This window comes from Tursiops truncatus, chromosome 3 (genome assembly GCF_011762595.2).
Source record: "Tursiops truncatus isolate mTurTru1 chromosome 3, mTurTru1.mat.Y, whole genome shotgun sequence".
NCBI lineage: Eukaryota > Metazoa > Chordata > Mammalia > Artiodactyla > Delphinidae > Tursiops > Tursiops truncatus.
This window is the reverse complement of record NC_047036.1, coordinates 44,109,371-44,135,705: the sequence shown is the minus strand read 5'-3', so window position 1 is coordinate 44,135,705 and position 26,335 is coordinate 44,109,371. Positions and strand designations below refer to the sequence as shown.

General features: G+C 35.9%; 1 protein-coding gene across 3 annotated transcripts in view; it reads right to left on the bottom strand.

Moving 5' to 3' along the window:
- Positions 1–4,846: 4,846 nt before the first annotated feature.
- GPBP1 (GC-rich promoter binding protein 1) overlaps positions 4,847–26,335 on the bottom strand; it is a 71,425-nt gene continuing 49,936 nt past the window's right edge. For all 3 annotated transcript variants that reach the window (XM_033852879.2, XM_033852880.2, XM_019930026.3), the window contains 6 exons: positions 19,300–19,484; positions 18,540–18,680; positions 16,833–17,000; positions 16,175–16,362; positions 11,855–11,957; positions 4,847–5,335 (listed from right to left, as the gene is read on the bottom strand). In XM_033852879.2, coding sequence (XP_033708770.1) covers positions 5,177–5,335; positions 11,855–11,957; positions 16,175–16,362; positions 16,833–17,000; positions 18,540–18,680; positions 19,300–19,484 — 944 coding nt within the window. In that variant the 3' untranslated portion in view covers positions 4,847–5,176. The remainder of the gene's footprint in view (positions 5,336–11,854; positions 11,958–16,174; positions 16,363–16,832; positions 17,001–18,539; positions 18,681–19,299; positions 19,485–26,335) is intronic.

The window sequence follows — 26,335 nt, the reverse complement described above, 5'->3', positions numbered from 1 at the left end:
ACTGCTTATATGTGGAATCTAAAAAAATGGTGCAAATGAACCTATCTGCAAAACAGAAATAGAGTCACAGATGTAGAAAACAAACTTATGGTTACCGGGGGGGGGGGGGGGGGCTGTTGGGAGGAATAAACTGGGAGATTGGGATTGACATATACATACTATATATAAAATAAATAATAAAAACCTACTGTATATGTATAGCACAGGGAACTCTACTCAATACTCTGTAATAACCTATATTGGAATAGAATCTAAAGAACAGTAGATATACGTATAACTGATTCACTTTGCTATACAGCAGAAACACAACATTGTTAATCAACAATACTCCAATAAAAATTAATTTAAAAAACAAAATGTCATTACAGAATCACAAACCTCTTAACACAAAAGTTGATACCTAAATCTAATTTTCTCAAGTCATCAATGTCACCCAGACCTAATGAGCTTATTCCATGATCTAGTGTCCATTTAAGAAGGGTAAACAGCTTTTAAAAAGTCATATTCCTCTCATCACGATCTCCAGCCCATTATCTGTTCATCTTTAGCATCCCAGAAAAAGGAAGGAACCTTAAGAGAAATGGAGTTAGCAAGTCAAACCCCAGCTTTGAATTATTTCCACAAATCACATGAAATGATGTCATTGTTGGAGGCAAATCTATTTTTAAAAGTTTGAAAGCACTGAAGCCCATCTTTGTCATTAGTTCACAAGAATATGATTTACCACTAAAGTTTGATGATTACATTTCAGAAAACTGATTTTACTTTATCTTTAAGGTGAGGTTTACCAAATTATCAAGCTTAGTTCATAACTGAGCATAATGTCAAATAAATGAAGCGGAGATGAAACAGTTCAGTTATAGTTCACTGTGAGAACTCAACCAGATGTTTCACACCATACACAACCATTTAGAACAGTTTCTGCCTGTTTAATCTAACATAATTTTTTAAAATATGTACTACATGCTACTGGGAGCTCCTGTTGAATAACACGGTGTTAAACAGTGGTGATTAAACAGCTAAAATTTATGGAACACCTACTATGTACTCAGGATATACACCAAGTGTTAGTGATTCTCTTCATCCTTACAGTAACTGTACAGAATAAACATCCCAAGAAGCTGACTCCCTGGATTAAGATCACAGCTCACATAAAAGGCAAAACCAGAATTCAAATCCAGGTGTAACTACTTCCACCACACTGCATGTCAATACATTAGAATCGGGCTTCCCTGCTGGCACAGTGGCTGAGAATCTGTCTGCCAATGCAGAGGACACAGGTTCGAGCCCTGGTCCGGGAAGATCCCACATGCCGCAGAGCAACTAAGCCCGTGCGCCACAACTACTGAGCCTGTACTCTAGAGCCCATGAGCCACAACTACTGAGCCTGCGCGCTGCAACTACTGAAGCCCACGCGCCAAGAGCCCGTGCTCCGCAACAATAAATCACAGCAATGAGAAGTCCATGCACCACAACGAAGAGTAGCCGTCTCTCTCCACAACTAGCGAAAGCCCACGCGCAGCAACGAAGACCCAACACAGCCAAAAATAAATTTATAAAAAAAAATACATTAGAATCACCATTTTTTTAAGCTAATGACATCAATGTGCAAATTTGGAAACTACTACAACATGGAGTCTTATGTATACCAAGAGTTACGACATTGCTGCATTAAACATGCTACAGTAATGTCCTAACACACCTAATGATGTGACACAAATTTCAATCACTGTTTCAGATTAGGTTTCTACAAAACAAATATTACAAATGGATAAGGTAGAGTGAAACGTACAGGATAAGTTAAATGTCAGCAAATGATTAACTGCACAAGTTATGCCTCACAAGTATACAAGAGAACTTCAATTATAAAACCTTTTAAAGTAGGTGATGACTCAATTACACATATTCTCAAGCCCTTAACTACTAACTTTTCAGGTCCATGTGTTAGATAGCACCCAGAATTATATATTAAAATAATCAAAGCTCTCTTGGGAGCGCCACCATTTTTCTAAATTCTAGCATTCAGCCCTAAGGCAGGAAATTAACATTAAATAACAAAGTAGGATCAAAACTTCTCTGCAGCACTTGGAGGTTTTAGGGATTTTACTATTGCTTGAAATGCTCTGCTCACTCATTCCTCAACAGCGAAGTAAGGATTATAACCTCCAGAAACACGACTGTGCAAAAGAAAAGTCACAATATCCACCTCTCACAATTGGTGATACTCTATTATTTAAAAGCCTAGCAATATATCCCTAAGTTTATAAGCCAAAATAAAAATCTCACTTCGAAGAAAAATTTCACAAGTGCCTTTTCTAATCCAAGTATCTGAATTCTAATAAAAGCACATTTTAATAAAACATCTTTCACCAACTTTTGGAGTAAAAGATTATGGATCATCCCAGTAGAATCTGATGTCAGGTTAAGGTCAATTATATTTTGGGGAGGGTCAATAAGTTATTTAAGACATTATTATTTAAACTTCTTCCTAAATAAGTTTAAAATGTTTATATAATCATGTTCTAACATCATTACATATAAACACTAGCAAAAGGAACTAAAAATGTTTAGATACCAAGCCCTTCAACATACTGAACTGTAATTAAGGTAAACCTAATATTATCAAGTCGATCTGATTATTTTTAGATTAACACTTCTACATTTTAACTTTAATAAAAATTATTTATGGAAATAAGTTATTCTAACCCTTAATATAAAACAAGATACAATTTTGGAAATGCTATTTTAAACCCATTACCATAAGAATTTTGCTCATTAAAAAAAAGAAAAAAAAAAGGCTGGGAAGACAGGAGAGTAGTAAAAAGGAAGGATCACAAAGGAGGAAACACTAAAAAGCTTTTCAGCCTGACATATATTCACTACCCTTAGCTGCAGCAATAGTTTCACAAGTCAAAGGTTATCAAATTATATGCTTTAAGTATGTAGTTTATGCCAATTTATACCACAATAAAGTGGTTGTAAAAAAGAATTTGCTGCAGAGAAACTGAGTTTGAAGCAATTAAAAGTAGTAAATTTTTTTTTCAGGCCTCTATGTCCTGGGTTTGGCAATTTCACACTAGATGTACAATGTAACTAGTTTCTATACTACTTGTGGGCTCCCTTTCAAACAATACAGTTCAAACTCTACCAGCTGCCCGTATTTCAACAGCAACTTAAAATTATGCTAAGCTTTAACCATTCTATCAAAATACATTTGTATGCCTCCACCCACTCAGTAGCCAAACTAGTTAAGGCTATAATGTAACACATAATCACACTGTTGTGTCTTGCCACACTAAACACATTCAATGACAATGTGTGAATGCACAGTAAACAAGTAATAACTGCTGATAAAGAGTTAAGGCAAAAAAGAAAAACAATTATCTGAATAGAAAGCAGAAAATGCCAAAAAATTAAAAATTCCAGAATATTTTCTGAAAGCTATTTAGAACACACATTAAATTAGATCAAATGTAAACCACTTTTCTCAGATCCCTTCTAGCTTGTGTTAGCAAATACAATTTGCATCTGATAGATTTTATTAACCCATAAACGAAATAGTGAAATCTAAGAGTCCCCAAAACATTCAATATATGATACTGACAGCGCTTTGTGAAAGCATACTTTCAGGTTCTCTTGTGGCTAATGCTACATTTTACTTTAAGTGACTGGACTGACTGCGGCATATTGTATAATAAAAGCTGATTTTAAATGATAACTTTAAGATATATTTAATACTTTGTTACCACTCTAAGCCACCCTCCATAAGTTTTGTGGGGTTGAAATTGTGTTTTATTTAAATTTCCCCAACACCACCAGTCTCAGTGTAAACCAAAAAAATCTGGCTTCTGGTGGAAGCTGGGAAACTTGGGTAGGATTACTGAAAGGGAAACAGCAAAAACACTGAAGCCTTCTGAGAAAACACAATTTAAAAATCTTGAGGATTACCTCAATCAGACATAAAACCGAAAACATTTTTGCTCTAAGATTATGCTCTTTACAATCAGAATATATTTAAACATGGGAGTGGGATGGAGGAAGCTAAAGTAAATGTGGATAAACAAAATCAGAAAAATCAAAAATACAAAAAAAAAAGAGCAAAATTAGTCTTCCAGTGAACAGTAAACAGAAATTATTCTAAAATTAATGTGCAAATGAAAAATAAAGTGGTTAACATTCATTTAATAAACTTGTTAAGCAATTGATAATAAAAAAGCTATTTTCCATAGCTTGCTTTCTCTAAACTCAAAAGGTAATCACCATCTTTAATAAAGTTTAACTTTGTTTTAATAAGTGAATAAACCACATTATGTTTACAGACCAATACCTTTAACACTACAGAGAACGACAATATTCTGAAAATCCAGTTTATTTTTCATGTTGTGGACAGATCCAGTCAGTGTGATCAGTTTTTCTGCATGTGTAATAATTTATCAAAATAAGTTTTCCCACAAGACTCTTTTCCATCAACTCTGAAAATCCTGGTCTGACAACATACCCAAATAAAGCTCTTGAAAATCACCTCTTAAAATTTGGAAGAAAATGTGGCAAGTCTTTGCTGTAACATTTACTGAACTACAAATGGCTAAAGAGCAATTTATGTTTTAAAAGGTGACTAGTACAATAGTTGAGTTCAGGAAATTAATGTTTTAGTGCACTTTGCTCCAGTTTTAGCCAACATGCTACATTGTCCTTTTTTTGCAGGGGGGAGGGGTGAGAGTGGGGGGAGCCGCACAAAGTGGACTTGAGGATTTCCACTGTACGAAAAAGATATGACTCTGCAAGCAAAACAGTGTAAGCTGCCTTTTTTCTTAAGACCTGGACATTTTAAGACAGAAGCTTTGCAAAACATTACACAATTTTTTTATTATTAAATGAGAAAATCTCATTTGTTACATCGTCACATTGCTAGTCAGAGAAATGCTGCAGTGATGAAGAAAGTCAATGTTGGATCAACCAAAGTCCTCATTTCTACAACATTCATTTAACAAAGAAATAATGTTCAACACAGCCCAACACAACATTCTTGGTTTTCTTCATATTGAAGTTCCCCAAAAAAATCATCTTCTAATGGGGTATTTTACTACATAAATTATAGTTCTTCATTTTTACAATTCACCCCAAACTGTATGAGAGATGTATCACACTAAAATTTCTAAAGCTGTTAGGAAATCCTTCACACATCGTCGTCATCTGATGTGTCACTGCTACTTGTCTCTGTGTCATCATTCTCAATAGTGGGTTTGAAAGTGCTGTTTTTCCAGGGTCCAAACTTGAAGTCACAGATCAGGCCATTTTTCAAAATACCATTTTTCCTCAGACCGTTCTTCTGTAACTAAAATGTCAACAAAAATAAATGGAATAAATAAACTATCCTCCAAGAGTTACTACAAATTAAGAATGCTCTAATAATCAAATGTACCCATGAATGCAATAAAGGTAATAAAACTCCATAGATTATGATATCATTTTTGAAAAACTAGTTAGATATAGGTAATTGATCCAACCAATATAACAAAGTATTTCCTATGAATAAATCACTACCTTTGGGAGAACTGCATTTATAACTTACCAAACCACTATTAAAAAAAAAAAAAAAAATATATATATGTATATGTATATGTATATGTATATATGTATATGGTGTATAGTACTAGTCTAGTGAAAAGATTCTGGATCCAGACAGGGTATGTGTGAATTCTAAGTCTGTCACTTGTTAAGGAATTAACCTTCCCAAATTTTCATTTCCTTAATGAGAACTGTAATAAGTATCTTCAGGCACTGCCTACAATATAATCAGCAACCATTAAGCTACAGCTGTTATTTTTATTATTCTGACCTAACTAGGCTATTAACATACCCCACAATCCGCTTTACTCATACTCTGCAGAATAACCAGAATACAAAGTACTCCAGTAAGTAATGAGTATTCAAATAAGGTAAGTACAAGGTAACAAAATCAAACAGAGGCCTTTGCTTAACCACAGAGATTAAGATATTGAAAAAAATAATAAGTTATTTCTGAAAATCAGAACTGAAGGGTTAGTATGGTAAGTATGGTATAAGTAAGAAAAATGTCTGAGACTCTGGTAAGTTTTATCAAAATGAGAAATACAAATTTCTGTAAGACCAAATCCAGTTATATAATAAGTTAATATTTGGAACTATCTATAGGTATCATAGTCTAGAGGGCTTTTTTAAGTCATAAGGATAGGGTAAGATCCAAACCCAAAGGGCAATTTACATCACAGCTAATTTTGCTACAGACCTTGATAACTAGAAATAACAAGTCTAGAGTCTTATTAGCTCTCAATTTTCCTTTTTCCCTCCCTATTTAGCTACCTCCCTTTACTTTGAACAAATGACCTCACCACCAACTTTACTAAGAAAAACAAAAGCCATGTTCTCAGTGTTCTCAGTCTCTGCCGTTCTCAGACACTGTGATGGTTACAAATACGCCTCATCTCTCTCTTAAAGGTACACCTTTCTAATCCCTCAAAGTTCTATCCTTGCTTCACATGATTTATCACCCAGTGCCACCTAATCTTTCCACAGCTTAAAATCAACTGTGGACAATTATGATAAAAACCAAATCTGATCTTTATCTCTGATTTCTCTAAATGCCTGAACCCTCCCCCCACCCAGGGGGTGGGGGTGCGTGGGGGGGAAATACACACGCACACACACACACACGTCTATTTTACATATACATGTATTTATGTAAAATGCATAGAATTACACATATACATACATATGTGTGTGTATATATATATATACAGTCTGCTAAAACCAGCTCCTCCTCCTCCATTCCTGTCTATAATAATGATATAATTATCAGTTCATAAGTTGAAATTTCAAAATCCTGCTGATTCTATTTCAGATCTCAGTCTCATCAAGACCACATTTTACTGTCATTTCTCTACTTCAGGCCCTCATTTACCCCTTCCCTAATTATTACAATATATTCCCAACTAACCATCCTGATCCTAGTCTTCACAATTACACTTCCAATATACCTTACACTATACCTGTACTTCCACATGTACAAATGGTTTCACATACCTAAAAATACCTCAAAAGGTTTCCTATAATAAAACACAATCTATACTCCTGACATGGCATACAAAAACCTTAATATGACCACAATGTGTTTTTTCAACCTTATATCACAGTTATAGGCACAGGCTATGAAGTCAGCCAGACTTGGGCTCAACTTCCAACTCCACTAATGATATACACTGTACAGACCTAGAGAAAGTTACCCAACCACTATGAGCCAATTAAGTTGTGTCGTCTACACAGCAGGACTAATGATATTACCGACTTCATACAAATACTACAAAAATGCACTTAGCACAATTACCTAGAGGGCATTAAGAGCTCACATGACGTTACTCACAATTAGGGAGGCCACGTTAATTTATCATTCAAACTAGGGCACTTTTGAGAATGAGTAAACATGTGCCATTAATAAATACAGTGGGATTAACATGCATAAACTGGGACTCTCCAAGGCAAACTAGGACTTAGACTCACCGTACTTATTACTGTTATCAAGATCTTTCATTAAAATCTTTCTACCCCATGCTCCAGCCACTCTGAACCCCAGCATACCCTGAACTCTTACTTTTGCCTTTGTTCACTCCCTACACCAGGAATGTCATTCCCTCATCTTACCTGACAAAGGCCAATTCAAACCCAACTCAGTTATGCTTTTCCAGATCACTGCAACTGGCGCTTACCTCTAGATTAATTAATTAATGTAAATTCTACGTGGGCAAAAATTTTTGTTTTCCCAGCACTCTAGAATAGGACCTCAAGAAACATTTGATGAATTTGCATGACACTCTCTCTCTCTCCTGTCCTCACCTTAAATATTTTGAAAACTGCTATACCACATTCTGCTTTATGTGGGAATCTACCTATCTTCATTAAACTGCAGCACTATGAAGGAGCTCATCTCTATAAACTCTAAAATCTTGGGCATAGTGAACACTTAAATGTTTGCAGAATTTGAGGAGAATAAAACTCAGATTAAACTCAGATTCTCAACTGTTACCAGATACAATATGAATACTTTTATAAACAGCATCAGGCCCCAATGGTTTTTTAGGCATCTAAATGTCAAATGACATGTCATCATTAACATAAATATACCCATGTCTTTATCTTTAGTTTTTTAAAAAATGGACATTATACTTACAGGCCATTGCTCTCCAACCCACAGTATGCACAAATTTTTTATATCAGTTAATTATTTTATTATCAATAGGGTTTTATCTACCTGCCCCAGTCATAACAGGGTTTTAAAGCCAATTATCTTGGTCAGGCAATATTATGTTTTCCTTGACTACTACCTTATGGTAATGATATTAAGTGGTTTTTCTTGATGCCTTTCTTCAGATTCAAAACAAATCCTTCAAAGAGATACACAAAATGGCAAACCCACACAATGGGCTACTACTCACGAAACATGGGTGAGTTTCAAAAGCATGAAAGCAACCAGATCCAGGACTATAACAATATATGGTTCAATTAGTAAAACACTGTGTAACTTGGGAGATTGGGATTGACATATACACACTACTATATATAAAATAGATAACTAATAATGACCTACTGTATAGCACAGGGAACTCTTCTCAATATTCTGTAATGACCTATATGGGAAAAGAATCTAAAAAAGAGTGGATATATGTGTATGTATAGCTGATTCACTTTGCTGTACAGCAGAAACTAACACAACACTGTAAATCAACTATACTCAAATAAAAATTAATGTAAAAAAAAAGGTATCCAGGAAAAAAAATTGTGGAGAGGCAAAACTATAGGGACAGAAAGCAAATAATCAGTGTCTGCCAGGGGCTGGAGCTGGGAGTGAAAGAACTAAATGCAAAGAGGGACAATGTGGAACTTTTGGGGATCATAGTCATACAGCTATACACATTTGTCAAAACTCACCCAACTGCACACCTAATGTGAATTTCTTGTTTGTAAATTGGACAATATAATAAACATAACAAAAAAAATCCTTCAGAAGTATTACCCATCATCAGCTTGTGAAAAATAACATGGTTCACTAACTTCTGAATAAAAAATTTACATTAACTGGGAAGGAAGAAATATGAAAGTGGAAAAGAAGTAAAATTATCTGTTTACAGACAACATGATCTTATATGTAAAAAACCCAAAAATTCTATTTAAAAACCTGTGAGAACTAACACACGTAGGAAAGTTGCAGGACATAAAACCAATACATAAAAATCAGCTGCATTTCTGTAACAATGAACAATCCAAGAAGTAAATTAAGAAAACAATTCTTAAAAAAAGAAAACAATTTTATTTATAATAGCATTAAAAAGAAAAAATACTTATTCTTAATTATAAGGAATAAACTTAACCAAGGAGGTAAAAGACTTCTACACTGACAACTACAAAACACTGCTGAAAGACATTTAAAATACATTAACAAACATCCCATACTCACGGATTAGAAGACTTAGCATTGTTAAGATGCAAATATTACCACAAACAATCTACAGATTCAATGTAATCCCTATCAAATCTCACAGGTATTTTTTTGCGGAAACAGAGAAACCCATCCTAAAACTCTTCTAAAAGCTCAAGGGATTACAGAATAGCCAAAACACTCTTTTGAAAAGAAGAGCAAAGTTGGAAGTTTCATACTTGCTGATTTCAAAACATATTACAGAACTTCCCTGGTGGCACAGTGGTTAAGAATCCGCCTGCCAATGCAGGGGACACGGGTTTGAGCCCTAGTCTGGGAAGATCCCACATGCCGCAGAGCAACTAAGCCCGTGCGCCACAACTGAGCCTGCGCTTTAGAGCCTGCAAGCCACAACTGCTGAACCCACGCACCACAACTACTGAAGCCAGCACACCTAGAGCCCATGCTCCACAACAAAAGAAGCCACCGCAGTGAGAAGCCAGCGCACCCCACCAAAGAGTAGTCCCCTCTAGCCACAACTAGAGAAAGCCCACGCGCAGCAACAAGACCCAATGCAGGCAAAAATAAATAAATTTATTTAAAAAAAAAAAAAGAAAAAGGTCCTGGCTTTCCCAGGGTCCTGAATTTAGCTGAACTCAACACTAAACATAGCCTCCTCCATCCTTTAAAACAAAAAACAAACCCAAAAAAACCATATTACAGAGCTACAGCAATCCAAACAATGTGGCACTGGCATAAAAACAGAACTGAAGGGACTTCCCTGGTAGCACAGTGGTTGAGAATCTGCCTGCCAATGCAGGGGACACGGGTTCAAGCCCTGGTCAGGAAAGATCCCACATGCCATGGAGCAACTAAACTTGTGCACCGCAACTACTGAGCCTGCACTCTAGAGCCAGTGAGCCACAACTACTGAGCCCATGTGCTGCAACTACTGAAGTCCGCATGCCTAGAACCCGTGCTCCACAAGAGAAGCCACCGCAATGAGAAGCCCGTGCACCACAACGAAGAGTAACCCTGCTCACTGAAACTAGAGAAAGCCTATGTGAAGCAACGAAGACCCAACACAGCCAAAATTAAAAATAAATAAATAAATTTATAGGGGAAAAAAACCCACCACAAAAACAGAACTGAAGACCAATGAATAGCAAGCCCAGAAACAAACCCCTGCATATACAAATGATTTTTAACAAGGGTGCCAAGACCATTCAATACAGAAAGCACAGTCTTTTTCAACAAATGGTGTTGGGAAAAAAATATGAGAAATGAGAGGGAAGAGAGCACCACTGGTGGGAATGTAAAATGGTGTGGCTACTACAGAAAAACAGTAGGACAGCTTTTCAAAAAGTTAATAATAGATAACCATATGATGCAGCAATTCTACTTCTGGGTAAATACCTGGAAGAATTAAAAACAGGGACTCTACAGATATCGATAGAGTCTACAGCTATCTATAGACTACCTATCTATCTATAGATATAAAAGCTGCTGTGAACATGGGTGTATAGGTATCTATCTATAGATAGATAGATATAGATAGATACAGATACCTGTACACCCATGTTCACAGCAGCATTATTTATAATAGCCAAAGGTGGAAGCTATCCAAGTGTCCATCAATGAATGAATAAACAAAATGTGGTACATACACATATAATGGATTGTGTCTTAAAAAAAGGACACCTTAATGCCAAAAAACTGTACACTTAAAAATAGTTGAAATCGTAAATTTTACGTTATGCGTATTTTGCCACAAATTTTTAATTAGGACGATGAAGTCTATTTTATTATGAAGTAAATGTAACTAATTTCCTCAAAGATTTCATTCAAAACATTTAAGAAGTGTTTTGAAGATTATAATATAAATTATAATATCTCCGTATAGAAAATCACTTCTGCATGACCAGAACTATTTTAAAAAACTATAATGGATTTGAAAAACAAAAATCTCAACTCCCTGACACTCTACTGTACATTTTCTAAGGAATACTCTTCCAAAACGGCAACTATTAAGACATTAAAAAAAAGATGTTCTAGAATATAAAATATTCCTGTGCAAAGGATAAAAAAATGAAGCTACATTTGGCAAAGCTACTGCTGCTACTTCTTATCCCCAAGTCATTTTTTAAATACCTGAAAAGTGACAAATCAGACATATTCTTTACACTAATTCCTAAGCACTGCAGATCCATGGATTTAAAGAAGTCAGCATTGCAGACCTATTTAAAAGAAAGGCAAATCTGACCTACAGTGTGATGTTTAACAAATTCCTAAATAAAACTGTAAAACTTTCTTTCTCCCCACCCCCCCAAAATGCTTAGTTATATGTTGTTCTGATTAAGGAAGGGCAATTTTTAAAGTAAACTTATATGATTCAGCTCTTCTTACCTGTTCACTAATAACCTGGAACTCTCTCATTTCATCCTCAGTTAAGGGAGCACATGTTTCATCATTTTCACTGTCTTCTTGCCAGCCCATCTCCTTTAACAATCTGGAAAGGGGGGAAAGAATAAATTTAATTTAGAACTTAACCCAAGTAAGATAATTCCTTTTACACTGTGAGCAAGAAAACATGATCCATTTTATTGGGTTAGCCAAAAGGTTCGTTCGGTTTTTTTTCTATAAGATGGCTCTAGTAGCGCTTAGTTGTCTTTAACTTCTTTTGAAACAATTTTGTTAGACTGTATTGTAACAGCTGTCATATTCAACATGCATTTTAAAAAAAGCTTATCAAAATTGGTGAATTTTTGTGTAGCCATTTTCACAGTGAAGATGGAACAAAGAACATGTTTGGCATATTATGCTGTATTATTTCACGAAAGATAAAAACGCAACTGAAAAGCACAAAAAGATTTGTGCAGTGTATGGAGAAGGTGCTGTGACTGATCAAACGTGTCAAAAGAGGTTTGAGAAGTGTCGTACTGGAGATTTCTTGCTGGACGATGCTCCATGGTGAAGTAGACCAGTTGAAGTCAATAGCGATCAAATCGAGACACTGAGAACAATCAACGTTATACCATGCGGGAGATAGCCAACATACTCAAAATATCTAAATCAAGCGCTGGAAATCATTTGCACCAGCGTGGTTATGTTACTCGCTTTGATGTTTGGGTTCCACGTAAGTTAAGCGGAAGAAAAAAAACCCTCTTCACCATATTTCCACATGCGATTCTCTACTTAATAATTAACAACGAAAACATTCCGTCTTTAAAACAAATTGTGACGGGCGATGAAAAGTAGATACCGTACAGCAATGTGTAATGGAAGAGATCGGACAAGCAAAATGAACCACCATCAACCACACCAAACGCCAGTCTTCATCCGAAGAAGGTGATGTTGTGTAGTTGGTGGGATCGGAAGGGCGTCCTCTATTATGAGCTCCTTCCGAAAAACCAAACGATTAATTCCAACAAGTACTGCTCCCAATTAGACCAACTGAAAACGGCACTCGACAAAAAGCATCCAGAATTAGTCAACAGAAAATGCATAATCTTCCATCAGGATAACGTAAGACCACGTGTTTCTTTGCTGACCAGGCAAAAACTGTTACAGCTTGGCTGGGAAGTTCTGATTCATCAGCCATATTCACCAGACATTGCAGCTTCAGATTTCCATTTATTTTGGTCTTTACAAAATTCTCTTAACGGAAAAAACTTCAACTCCCTGGAAGACTATAAAAAGTACCTGTAACAGTTCTTCGCTCAAAAGATTAAAAGTTTTGCGAAGACGGACTCCCCTGGTGGTGCAGTGGTTAAGAATCCGCCTGCCAATGCAGGGGGCACGGGTTCGAGCCCTGGTCCGGGGAGATCCCACATGCCGCGGAGCAACTAAGCCGGTGCACCACAACTACTGAGCCCACGTGCCGCAACTACTGAAGCCCGTGCACCTAGAGCCCGTGCTCCGCAACAAGAGAAGCCACCGCAATGAGAAGCCCACGCACCGCAATGAAGAGTAGCCCCCACTCGCCGCAACTAGAGAAAAGCCCGCATGCAGCAACAAAGACCCAATGCAGGCAAAAATTAATTAATTTTAAAAAAGAATAGATAAACAACAAGGTCCTACTGTATAGCACAGGGAACTATATTCAGTATCCTGTAATAAACTGTAATGAAAAAGAATCTGCATCAGTTTGCTGTACACCAAAAACTAACACATTGTAAATCAACTATACTTCAGTTAAAAAAAAAAAGATTAACAGGGAATCAACCACTTTCTCTAGTTGGGCAAACAAGAATACTGTAGCCATGCTGCATTTGACTTAGAGCCTTTAAAGCTTCTGTTTCTTATATGGCCACATATCTTGTACTAGTCTGATTATACTGTTGTTTTTTTTAAAACATCTTTATTGGAGTATAATTGCTTTACATTGTTGTGTTAGCTTCTGCTGTATAACAAAGTGAATCAGCTGTACGTATACATATATCTCCAAATCCCCTCCCTCTTGCGTCTCCCTCCCACCCTTCCTATCCCACCCCTCTAGGTGGTCACAAAGCACGGAGCTGGTCTCCCTGTGCTATGCGGTTGCTTCCCACTAGCTATCTATTTCACATTTGGTAGTGTATATATGTCAGTGCCACTCTCTCACTTCGTCCCAGCTTATCCTTCTCCCTCCCTGTGTCCTCAAATCAATCCTCTACGTCTTTGTCTTTATTCCTGTCCTGCCCCTATGTTCTTCAGAACCATATTTTTTTAAGATTCCATAATTACATCTCTTAAACATACTCCTTTTTACACCTAACTCATCTTTCAAATTGAACCTGTCACATATTGGCTACTTTGTAGCCTTTACACATTTTCAAACAATCTCATAAAAGTGCTCAGAGACTGGAAAGAAAATGTAACACTATACCCATATTTTACAGATGAAGAACCAGGATCTCTTAAGTAAAAACAATTTGCCTACTTGACAGCAAACAAAGCAGCAGAATTCTGGTTTTTTGCCTCCTAAGTTAGTATACATTGCACCAAACTCTGCTGCCTCTGAACTAAAATGTCGTAGTCACCATCACTGTTAATTACTATTTCTCACATTTCTTTTAATCATTTAATGCTTTGTCTTCACTGTAACCTATGGCCTCCCTGTGGAATGGCACTTCCATTCTCAATGCCACCCAGTCCAGAGTCTACAGATCTAGACTGGTAAAAACAATCTCACACCTTTCACTAGATCCTTACTTTTACTTGTTTCACTTTTAAAAACTGAATCATAACTAAATAATAATGCAGATGGAACAAATTATTTCAAATTTTATGAAAAACAAGTATTCCTAACTGTCCATTCTCTCCTCTTTCCACTTCCCTCCAAGGGCTGTAACTGTTAACTGTTTCTAGAATAGCTTTCAAAACAAAAACTCTGTATTTCCCTATTCCCCACAATTAGGAATACACCACAACAGTGATCTGCACTTTGCCTTTTCATTAGCATTTCTTCCCATTCTCTTTCAAATTATTACCAAATCACCCTGATACCATTTTCACAATTACCACCCTCCACTAAATATTTTCAATGGCTTCCCACTTCCTAAAGAACAAACTCCTTAACCTTAACACCATGACCACAAATTCAAATTCCTTACATTAGAAAAAGGACAGGACTAGAAGTGGAAGACTGGGTCACAAATCCTACTCTCCACAAACCAGGTATAAGACACAGGCTAATTTGTTCACTTCCCTGAGCTATTTCTTCATCTGAAGCATTGAAAGAGCTTGAATAGATCTCTAAGGCCCTGCCTTTTCAATTTATCTCTAATTCCATTAAGGACTCCACACTCCTGTCAAGATATTCTATTCACTAACCCTAAAACAAACTAGGTATGTGTTCAACTCTAAATATCCTTTCATGCCCCTTTTTATTCCAAAATGACTACCCAGTACCATTGCCCGTACTGTCTCACCCTTTAAGATTTAATTTAGGTCCCAATTAAAACTCTGACTGGTACTCAAACCATAATGCTATCTACCCCAAAACTCCCTTGAATTTCTCTGGCACTCATTTCTATTAATTCATTTGGTGCTTAGACAAGGTAACAACTACCCCTCTGATGTTGAAGCTATCCTCAATACCTTGACGACATACTGAAACTTGATAATAACAGTAATATATGTGCCTATTTCATATATTTTTTAACAAAAAAACTGTCATCCTTGAGAACTGTATCACTGATGCCTAAGTTGTTAAATCAAGCAATATGAGTACTTAAATGTGTATGTAACTTAAGAATCAAAGTTTACAGGGAGTTCACTGGTAGCCTAATGGTTAGGATTCAGGCTTTCACTACTGTGGCCCAGGTTCGATCCCTGGTTTGGGAACTGAGATTCCGCAATCAAAAAAAAAAAAAAAAAAAAAAAAAAAATTACAGAAAATTTGAAGCCATGTAAAAGAAATATCACTCAATTTTCAGAGAAACACATGCTATACACCATGGATGAACCTTGATAAAGTATTACTGAAAGCAGACTGGTGGTTACCTAAGGACAGAGAGTAACAATGAGGAGTAACTGTAAATGAGCACAGGGTTTCTTTTTGGAGTGAAAGAAATGTTCTAAAATTAGACTGTGGTGACAGTTACACAAATACACCAAAAATTAGTGAATTGAGTAAAAAATTTATAGTATATAAATTATATCTCAATGAAGCTGTTAAAAAATAAATCAACTTTCTATAATAAAATCAAAATTCTGGGTAGAGACAAACGCAAAAACACTAACCTGTGTTCTGCTTCAAGTGAACTAGAAAGAACATCAGTTTGTGGGAAGGTTGAAGACCGAATGATCTGTTGGGAAATTACCGAGGCATTGCCATTCTCTTGTGGAATTTCATTTTCATCAAAGTTTCGGTTTATATCCCTTTCTTGGTGAGTACTATTGCTGTTATGCAAATTAAATGAGTCGTCATCCTGATTTTTGAAGGGTTAAAAAAAATGAGTTAGAGAATAGAATTGTTTAAAAAAAAACTTTAATAGATCCTGGTTAGATTTTCATTGATAAAACAACTGTAATGATTATATAATCATTTAGGAGACAGTTTCATAAGATGTAAAACTAAGTTGTGAAGGGTACCAACAGCTTTCTGACTGTATGTATTCACATCTATTCAATAAAGAGAAAACTAACAGGATAAATAAAGGTAGGCAAGATGGGGAAAACACGAACATGAACAGGAATTTTTTTAATTTCATTTTTGCTCAGGAACTACAGAGTAAGAAAAATCTATTTTAGAAATGAATTCATTATTTACGCAAATAGCTAGCTAGCCTTGCTTTCAGAAATATGAAAATATTCAAAGGTCCTAAATAAATAATATTGGCCCACCTATTCCAATGACACGCTAATGTCAAACCAAGAATTACACTGCAAGTTCAATTACCTTTTCTGAGCCCGCATGGCTTTCATCTTCATGTTCCTCTTCTACTCTGTCCCTTTTCAATGCTTTCAAAAATTCACTCTTCTTATCAGTGCGCATACGTGTCAGTTTGGTTAGACGAGGCTGCTGATTAAGTTTGTCAACAGGTGAAGAGGAATTTGAGCGATTACACTAAGAAAAAAAATCAAAAATGTTGATAAATGTAGACAGAGAACTAATATCAATATAAAGTTTACAACTACCATAACTTTCTATTTCACCTTCTTCCCAATACAAAATTGATTTTAAATTCTATTTTAAACTCTGTTTTCCACTATGACTGCCATTTTTATCTATCCTACTGAATGAGTAAACATAAAAATTTTACAAAACAATTAAGGTCTGATAATACCAAGAACTATGATTCTAAATTAGGACTTTAAATACTATTTTATAAAATGAATCCTGAAACTGCTTAAACATTTCTATAATTCAAAAAAAAAAGCAGTTTTTAAAATTGTGTTCCACAGAGTTCTAAGGTTCTAAGGTTCGTAACAGCTTCCCATACGTATTATAATTCTTTACACACAGGTACACATTGAGTTTATCAGATAGTGTTTTACGAGGGAAAACTTTTGTGGAAGAGCAGGAGGGGACAGTAACAGAACATGTACTGGAGTCCATTTTGACAGTGGAGTACAAAAGAAAAGAGAATGTTAGAATTCTGTGTCACAGGTATTTTAAGCCATGGGAATAAACCAAAATGCTTAATTAACTGTTGGCAATAACGTCTACAGAATTTAAGCCACAACCGACCAGCTGAGAATGCTTGTCCTTCCATCAGAGTTCTAAAATTCTATGATTGAGACCTAGTATATGAGGGGTTATAATGTTCCACTATAGTACCCAGACCAATCTCAGTTATAACAATACAGTCACAAGTGTCTTTTGACCCTGAACTGGGCAAGGAAGTCCCTGATCTAGAAGTTTCAGAAAGCTGGCCAAATGAGAAAGAAACACGTAAGCTACTTCAAGGTCAGTAAAATAATAATATGCACCTTTCCCTCTTCTTCCTCCTCTCTGCCCTCTCTTAGTATCCATCATCCCCAAAAGAAGATTATATAATAAAAATCCTTATTTTTAGTCAAGGTTCAATCAGACAGCATAGCATAACTCTGTGTCAAAAGTCAAAATACCCGTTTTCATAATTCTTCTCTTATAAATTACTGTTTCTGGTTGATAAGTATATGGGTGTTTCACTGTATGATTTTCTCTACATTTTAGGACATTTGGAAATTTTGTTAGAAATTTTAAAAATTATCCCTACTTAAACTGCAAAAAAAGTTAGCAAACGGAGGGAAGTATCTGAATCAAGTTTTCTGAAAGAACTAAAATATCTCATTTTAATGCATTCATTTAATCCATCTATGCCTTTTGTTCACTGTTAATTAAATTACCATGATTAAGACACATTTCGCTCCTCGGGAGTAATTTTTTTTTTTTTTTTTTTTGCGGTACTCGGGCCTCTCACTGTTGTGGCCTCTCCCGTTGCGGAGCACAGGCTCTGGATGCACAGGCCCAGCGGCCATGGCTCACGGGCCCAGGCGCTCCGCAGCATGTGGGATCTTCCCGGACCGGGGCACGAACCCGTGTCCCCTGCATCGGCAGGCGGACTCTCAACCACTGCGCCACCCGGGAAGCCCGACTCAGGAGTAATTTTAAATGCCATACCTCTTTCACTGAAGTTGTTGATGGACTAAAATTCTTGGCAGTTGATTTAAAAGTATTAAAGTTTCCAACACCATATGTAGACTCATGAGGGAAAGAAGTCCCAACTTTATTTTCTTTAGTTTGGCTTTTCCACTGTGTAGGCTAAAGAAAAACACACACAAACGTTAATGTGTATCTAAAACAGAGTATATAGAAGAGAGAGAAAACAAACTGAACACATAAAGATGACTAAATGTGGCTCATAAAAACAATTATTTTTGTATTATACCTTAATCATTTCTACATGGTTCTCTTCCATCTTTTTTTACAAATAAAATCAAAACCTGGTATTCAGATAAAACATCTAACTACATTGCTGTTTTTTCAAAGTTTTATAAACCTTAAGTTAGGTTTCTTTTGCCTAATACCAAGAAAACACAAGTGAGTTTTCTTGGTTTCAAAAAACCTAAAACTGAACACGAAGGACAGAGCATTTTATACATTATTATTAAGTAAATATATCACAGATACATCTTGCAAAACAAGTATTTATAGATTTCATTTACTACTGACTACTAAAATAATAAAACATACATGGACAAACACACAAGCCACTTACAAGACAATTAAAATCAATGACACAGAGTGGGCCAACGACGCTTTCCACTTAGAAATCAGCAGCCCACCAATACCCCCACACTTCAACGTGAAATTTTTTTTGTCAAAGGAATTCAATTGATAATCAACTTAAAACTTGCACGTTTAACAACTTAGAACTTACTTTTGTAGGTGGAGCAGCAGGTTTAGGGACTAAGCCTTTATAAACACTTGGACCAGTCCCATTCTTAACTGGCTGTGACTGAAGATTTCCTACTACTGGGAATCCAGATAGCTGTAAGTCTTTTGTATTACCTTTCTTAATGACCAGCATCCTTTGAGTTCTAGATTTAGGATTCGGGGGATATTCTGCATAAATAAAGCACGAGCAATAGTTACACAGTTTAAATTTTAGCATAAAATTAAACTACCAAAAGAATCGTATATTCCAAACTTGATTATATTTAAAAGTTACAGCTGCTTCCTGACTAAAATAATTATGAACTATATTCCTGCTTGAGAAATAAAGCTAAAACAATCAAACAAATCATAGCAAGAATTGAGCAATGTCAAGTAACAAAGATGAATTCAGCTAGTTTCCTATAATGGTTAACTATGACCCAGCCAAAATTAACTACATTCTAGCATACTTTTCATTATTTTTTTTAAATTACAAATTTCATCCTAATGGCTCTTAAGACTTGAAATATAAAATATATTTTCCTCTTCTCCATTTTGAAAAGAGAATTTTCCTAATTCCTTCATTCTTTTTATCTCACTCATAAAGTTATTACTAATTAGAAAGAAACTACAGTCCCTCTATTTCTAAATTCCTACTTAAGTTATGACTAATGAAAAGGGGAATTGTTTTCATAATACCAATTCATTCAAATATTTACTGGCCATCCAAACTACACAGAAGGCATTGTGTAAGTCACAGGGGATCCAACTCAGTCCTGGCTTCTGAAGATAGTACTAGAAATAATATTTGCTAACTGAAAGCTTTTCTCAGTACACCCACAGTTGCTAAAATATGAAAAATTACTCCTAGAGTTTAATCAGTCAATGTGTAATCAAACAGATGTTACAGTGAGCATATTCACAATTATGGCAGAGACGTATGTCTTTCTTCCCTTAGAAAAACTCTGAAAGCATCAGTTTCACAGTTGGAGAGTTTAGAAGAAAAGAATTAAAGAAAGAAATCGCAGAAAAACTAAATTAAAATTAGCTTAAGATACGACTCTGTGAGATGGTGAGTAGCACAGATATATATGATGATGCCCTGTGTCAAACAAACCAAACTTCCTACTGCATTATCTCAAAAACTAAACTAAACAAGGACTCCTAGGGACATGGAGGGACTCTCGAAGTCCATCTGGAACTTCTAACTCTTCAAACTATCGACCTTATATGGTATGTCATTTACTGTAATGCTAAAGGATTAAAGAACAAGGACCTGGCAATTCCTTGGCAGTCCAGTGGTTAGGACTCAGCGCTTTCACTGCCAGGGCCCAAGTTCAATCCCTGGTTAGGGAACTAAGATACCGCAAGCCGTGTGGTACGGCCAAAAAAGCCAAACAAACCAACACAACAAGAACCTAAAGCAAAGTGAGAAAAGATTCATCTTTCTGAAAGTTAAACACTGAATGTTCATCTACTAGGGCAAACATTCCAACTGCTCAGCTGCCTACAAAGGCCCAAGATATTAAGGTTAAGAAAGATATTTTCAGGCACATAAGGACACAAATTACATCACCAATATATAGTTTTTCTGAAAAACAAAATGAAGTCAAAATGAAAATGAAGAATAATGATCTCAAACAGAGGCCAATGAAGAACGCTAGAAATAGTGCTAAACAGTTTAAGTTACAGTTACTTCTGGTAAACAGATGGTTACAGCATAACTAAAATTCTTGAAATTAGCAATTATTTAAATTAAAATATAAGATAAAATCTTAACAGTCTGGTACTCAAAATCTAAATTAAATGAAGCTCAGGAATCTGAAGAATGACTGACTGATGCTGGGAAATGCAAAAGGTAGTAAGAGCCTGCAAGGTCTGATCTCAGAGGAATTCAAGTATTAAAGCAGGGGATGTTTCTTTCAGTACAGCACAATTAAGTAAGTTCAAACATGACTGATGAAGACTTCTATTCCAGTATTACAAACTAAGCACACAAGTTTATCTTCTTTCTCTTCTAGATCCTTATGTTAGAATTACTATAAGGGAGGAAAACAAATAACAACAGTAAAGAAGAGGAGAAGGGGACTTCCCTGGTGGCGCAGTGGTTAAGAAGCCACCTGCCAATGCAGGGGACACAGGTTCGATCCCTGTTCCGGGAAGATCCCACATGCCTCGGAGCAACTAAGCCCATGTGCTGCAACTACTGAAGCCCACACGCCTAGAACCCATGCTCTGCAACAAGAGAAGCCACCACAATGAGAAGCCCGTGCACCGCAACGAAGAGTAGCCCCCGCTCGCCGCAACTAGAGAAAGCCCATGCACAGCAACGAAGACCCAACGCAACCAAAAATAAATAAATAAATTTATTTAAAAAAGAAGAAAGAACAGGGGAAGGTTCATCAGCAATGGATGACCTCAACACATATTTCCAGAGAGTGAAGTAAAGGAAAAAACTTCAGCTTAGAGTGTGTGCACAAAAGAACCCAACAGCTGAGGAGGGGACTAATCTGCCCTGTAGAATCCTAGATTGTAGAACTGGGACTTGGAAGTGCCATATAAGGCAGAAGACAGAAATGAAATCTTTTCAGACAAAAATCAATCTCAATCACCAAGAAAAGATCTTTACTAAAGTAAATCCTAAACAACGTATTGATACTTTAGGCAGAAGTAAAATGATCCCACACTGAAGGCAGAAGGTACAAGAAGAAAAAAAATATTTTTATACGTAAATCATCATTGATCAAAACCAGAAGAGGAGAACAGATAAGCAAGCAGGCATTGTTTAAGCCTCAATATAATTCCTGACTACAAAGTTCACCTTTCCTAAAACAGGTTTTCTAGACACCTAAGAGCAAGAAATATTCTTACAGTTTCCTCAAAGAGGTCTTCAGGGCAAAGAATGAGAGAAAATCCTATAAAGAAGAACGGTGAAGCTGAAGAAATCAGTCATAGAAGAGAGGTAGTAAAGTAAAAGATGATAAATGTACCTAAAAGATGATGATAGGGATTGGGAGGAAAGAGAAGCAGACATAGTGCTGATGTACTTACAAAGTATTCACAGTCAAATAGTACAGAGGTTAAGACCATGTGTTTTTGTGCCAGATTTACAGAATTTTAATACTTGCTCTAACCTCACTAGTTAATCTCTCATCTGTAAAATGAAAAAGAGTTCCTGTCTCAGAGTTGCAGTAAAATGTTTTCTTTAAACCAAATACTAGAAAAAATGTCCAGAAGTCATATACAATCTCTACTGTAATAGGTTTCCAATTGTATTTCAAATTAAAGGTGTCCTTTTTCAAGAATTTTAAACCTAAAATTGAAACCTAAAATCCACGAGAGTATGGAAGATGAGAAAAATTATAAAAGAAATAAACACCTTTAATAAAGACTAACCTATATCCTATATAACTATGCTGAACATACTACATAAACCTGCATGTTTAAGAACAAGCAAAGTGTTCTTAGTCTAATGGGCCAGATGGCGGCCACCAGCAGTGGTGTTCACGCGGTAGAGTGTTCCCAAGTGTGTGTGCCACCAGTGTGTCTATGTCCCCAGGGTAAGCTGCAGCCTCTCCAGAGAGACTCTCCAAGACCAGCAGCTGCTGGTTATTGAAGTGCTGGTATCATGAGACTGACTGACCAAAATCGAGGACTTGGACTCCAGAGACCCTGCTTTTGATCGGGAGACACCCTGAGAGCCTGAATTAATAAGAATGTGTTAAGTATCAATACAAGAACAAACAAGCCAAGAAGAACGAATGGGGGCAGAGGGAGGAGGGGAGGAAGGAGGGGAGGGAGGGAAAGCTAGTTCTTGATAGTAATTATCACATATAAGTAATGGAAAAGGTGATGGCAGCACTAGTAACTTAAATTTGCCTCATTTATATTACTTATAAACTGGCTCATCTATTCATAGATTATCTCTACAAATTCTCCTCACATAAACCTTCTGAGTTAAAGTGTTGAATCTGTTGGATTCAAACAGTATCCAACGACGACTCCTACACTTTCTCCATTTACTTTATCAACTGGTAAACTACATGAAAAAGACCCAAATTGTTCATTTTTTTAAAGAGAAAATTTATGTATTGATGAAAGACTTTAACACTTATAAACAAGAATTAGAAAGTAAGTGACTTTGGTGACTTCCTTCTATAAGTCATATGTGCTTATTATCAAGCTCATATAAACAGTTACTCTTATTCAAATTGCCTTCAAAATATCTAAAGGCAAATGTTTTGGATTTTCATATCATTATTTCCCTCTATCCTCACAGACAACTGTGATCTGATAATAACTGACTTTAAATATCCTTTTATTATCTTGTTATTTCATGCTCTCCCAGTATCTTTGAATGTTATAATTAGTTTTGTTCCCTTAAATCCAAAGCCAATGGTGGAGGGGAAAGGCTCAAGCCTTTGAAGAAAGATTAGAATTAAAATACTGCCATGTATAATATTGATACAAAGTAAGCTGGGCAGACATAAGTCAGAGCTGACATCTCAATTCCTCATCTTCTTTTCTGTCTTTAACTATACTCTCCATATAGTTGCCTGATACATACATATATACATTCTGATTCAATCAGTTTTTACTTTTATTTTTCAATCTATCACTTAGGACACTTTTTGCCTTTTATTAAATGTACCAGAATCTCCCTCACTTACTGGATTTCAACATAATTAACTAACATGTATTAAACACCTGTGACATGACCAAGGATATGACACAGTAGACAATTTAATATTAACAGTGCTTTTTCCATTAGTGTCAGTTCAGTGATCCTTCTCATTTCACAGACAAGAAAATCACTCAGAGATTAAGTAGTCTTCCCAAAGTCTAAATAACTAATAAGTAAAAGACCTAACATTAGGGTCCAGACCTATCTGATGCCAAAACCAATGCACTTAACCACTATATTATACTACTGGAGAAAATGGAAATTAAAGTATTGCTAGGTCAGATACTTCAAAATGTATACTATCTCCAACTAAAACACTAATAACAAGTCTGTACTGAATGGTCAAAATTAAGAGGCTTGTAAGTGTTCACTACTAAGTCAGGGGTCCGCCCTTTCCCTCACCATCACAGTGATGCCAGTTAATAATTTAATTTGCTCATCTTGACATAAGAGGCAACTTTAATGTGTGAATAAAAGCATACAGCCAAGGGAAGGATAAACAGTATTTTAATTAAGTTTTCACACTAATTTGAAGAAGAAACTTAACCACAGAAGATACAATAACATACAAATATCAAAAGCAAACAATCAGTACCACAGCAATTAAATCCAGTTGAACACTAATTTTAAAACAAAAATATTTTAAGATTTTTATACAGATTGATGTTCTTTGAATTTTGCTGGTTTTGAATTTTTAATTTAATGTACAAATCTTTTGTTTTATAGTAATATGAGAGTTTTAATCAAGTGAGTTTCACTAACATAATTTATGTCAAAGCAGGAGTATGCTATTCTTTCCTTTAACAAGGTCCCCATGTTACTCGTATGAAAAAAGAGTGGGCTTAAGTAAATATATTTCTAAAACAAAAACTTAAATGATGAACGCTATGTGTAACTCTGACCAAATAAAATTTACTTGTGTCAAGTTGTCTAATCAAACTATTAATTTTTCCTTCTCAACCTTGAACATGTGTTGCATTACCTTTTTCTTCTTGTTATAATGTTAACAATTGTTTTCATATAAGACACTGAAGGAAAGTGTAGTCATATCAATATATAAACAATCTACCAACAGAATGCTTTCATACAAAGAAATTTGATAAAGATTACTCCCTTCTCTTAATCCTTTTACAAGGTCACTTTAAAAACGTCACTTGTTTTCATGACCTAAACGCATTTAGTGCAATCATGTCACTCTCAACCTGTATGCTAGTGGTTAATACCATTAGAATTCTCTAAAAAACAGCCCACCTTTAAGAACTGGTCACCAGGGACTTCCCTGGTAGCACAGTGGTTAAGAATCCGCCTGCCAATGCAGGGGACATGAGTTCGATCCCTGGTCAGGGAAGATCCCACATGCCACGGAGCAACTAAGCCCGTGCACCACAACTACTGAGCCTGCGCTTTAGACCCCACGAGCCACAACTACTGAGCCTGTGCACCACAACTACTGGAGCCAGTGCGCCTAGAGCCCGTACAAGAGAAGCCACCGCAATGAGAAGCCCGCTCACCACAATGAAGAATAGCTCCCGCTTGACGCAACTAGAGAAAACTAGTATGCAGCAACAAAGACCCAACACAGCCCCAAAAAAAAAAGAGCTGGTCACTAATTTGCTTTGATTTAGAACTTTGATTTAGAAGGCTAAAAAAATGAATACAGTTCTTAAAGATGAGCCTTGATGCTCTTAAGTACTGTATCAAATATGAGAAAAACTCAGGAATAAATTCATCAAATTCTCAAGGAATAAACACAAATATATACGCTGAGCTGAAACAAGACTATGCTTAAGTTAATTACTAGTGACTGAAGTTTTTCATTATTTAGTATCTTAAGCACAAAATGCTAGGCTCTGCTAGTGATATGTTCCTGACATATTACACCAACACAAATAGCCAGCAGGACTTCTAAAAACACACAAATCAATTTGATAGTCACTAATGTCTCAAATTGCATACAGACACACAAACACATCATTTTCTCTCTCTCTTTCTCACTACCCAAGTCAGTCACCCAGGTAAATTATTTTAAAATTCTCACAGGCACACTGAAGTGCCTTAAATTTTTGTTTAGTTTTAAATTATTAGGTATATGAGATAAATTAATTAGTAAATATTAATCTTACGCATCAAGCAATAGTGATCCTGGTTAAGATCAAAACACTACAGAAGTTACAGATATAAACTGTAGGGTGTTTCCAATAAAGCTAATTAAGATCTAAATAGAATTAAACTTATATTTAACTATAGTTTAAATAGCCTGACTACTTTCACTCAAAGTATTTTTTATTTGGGATATTATGTTTAGACTCTTGCAATTTTTGATCTACAAAAGGACAGTTTCAGGGACAAACTGGTG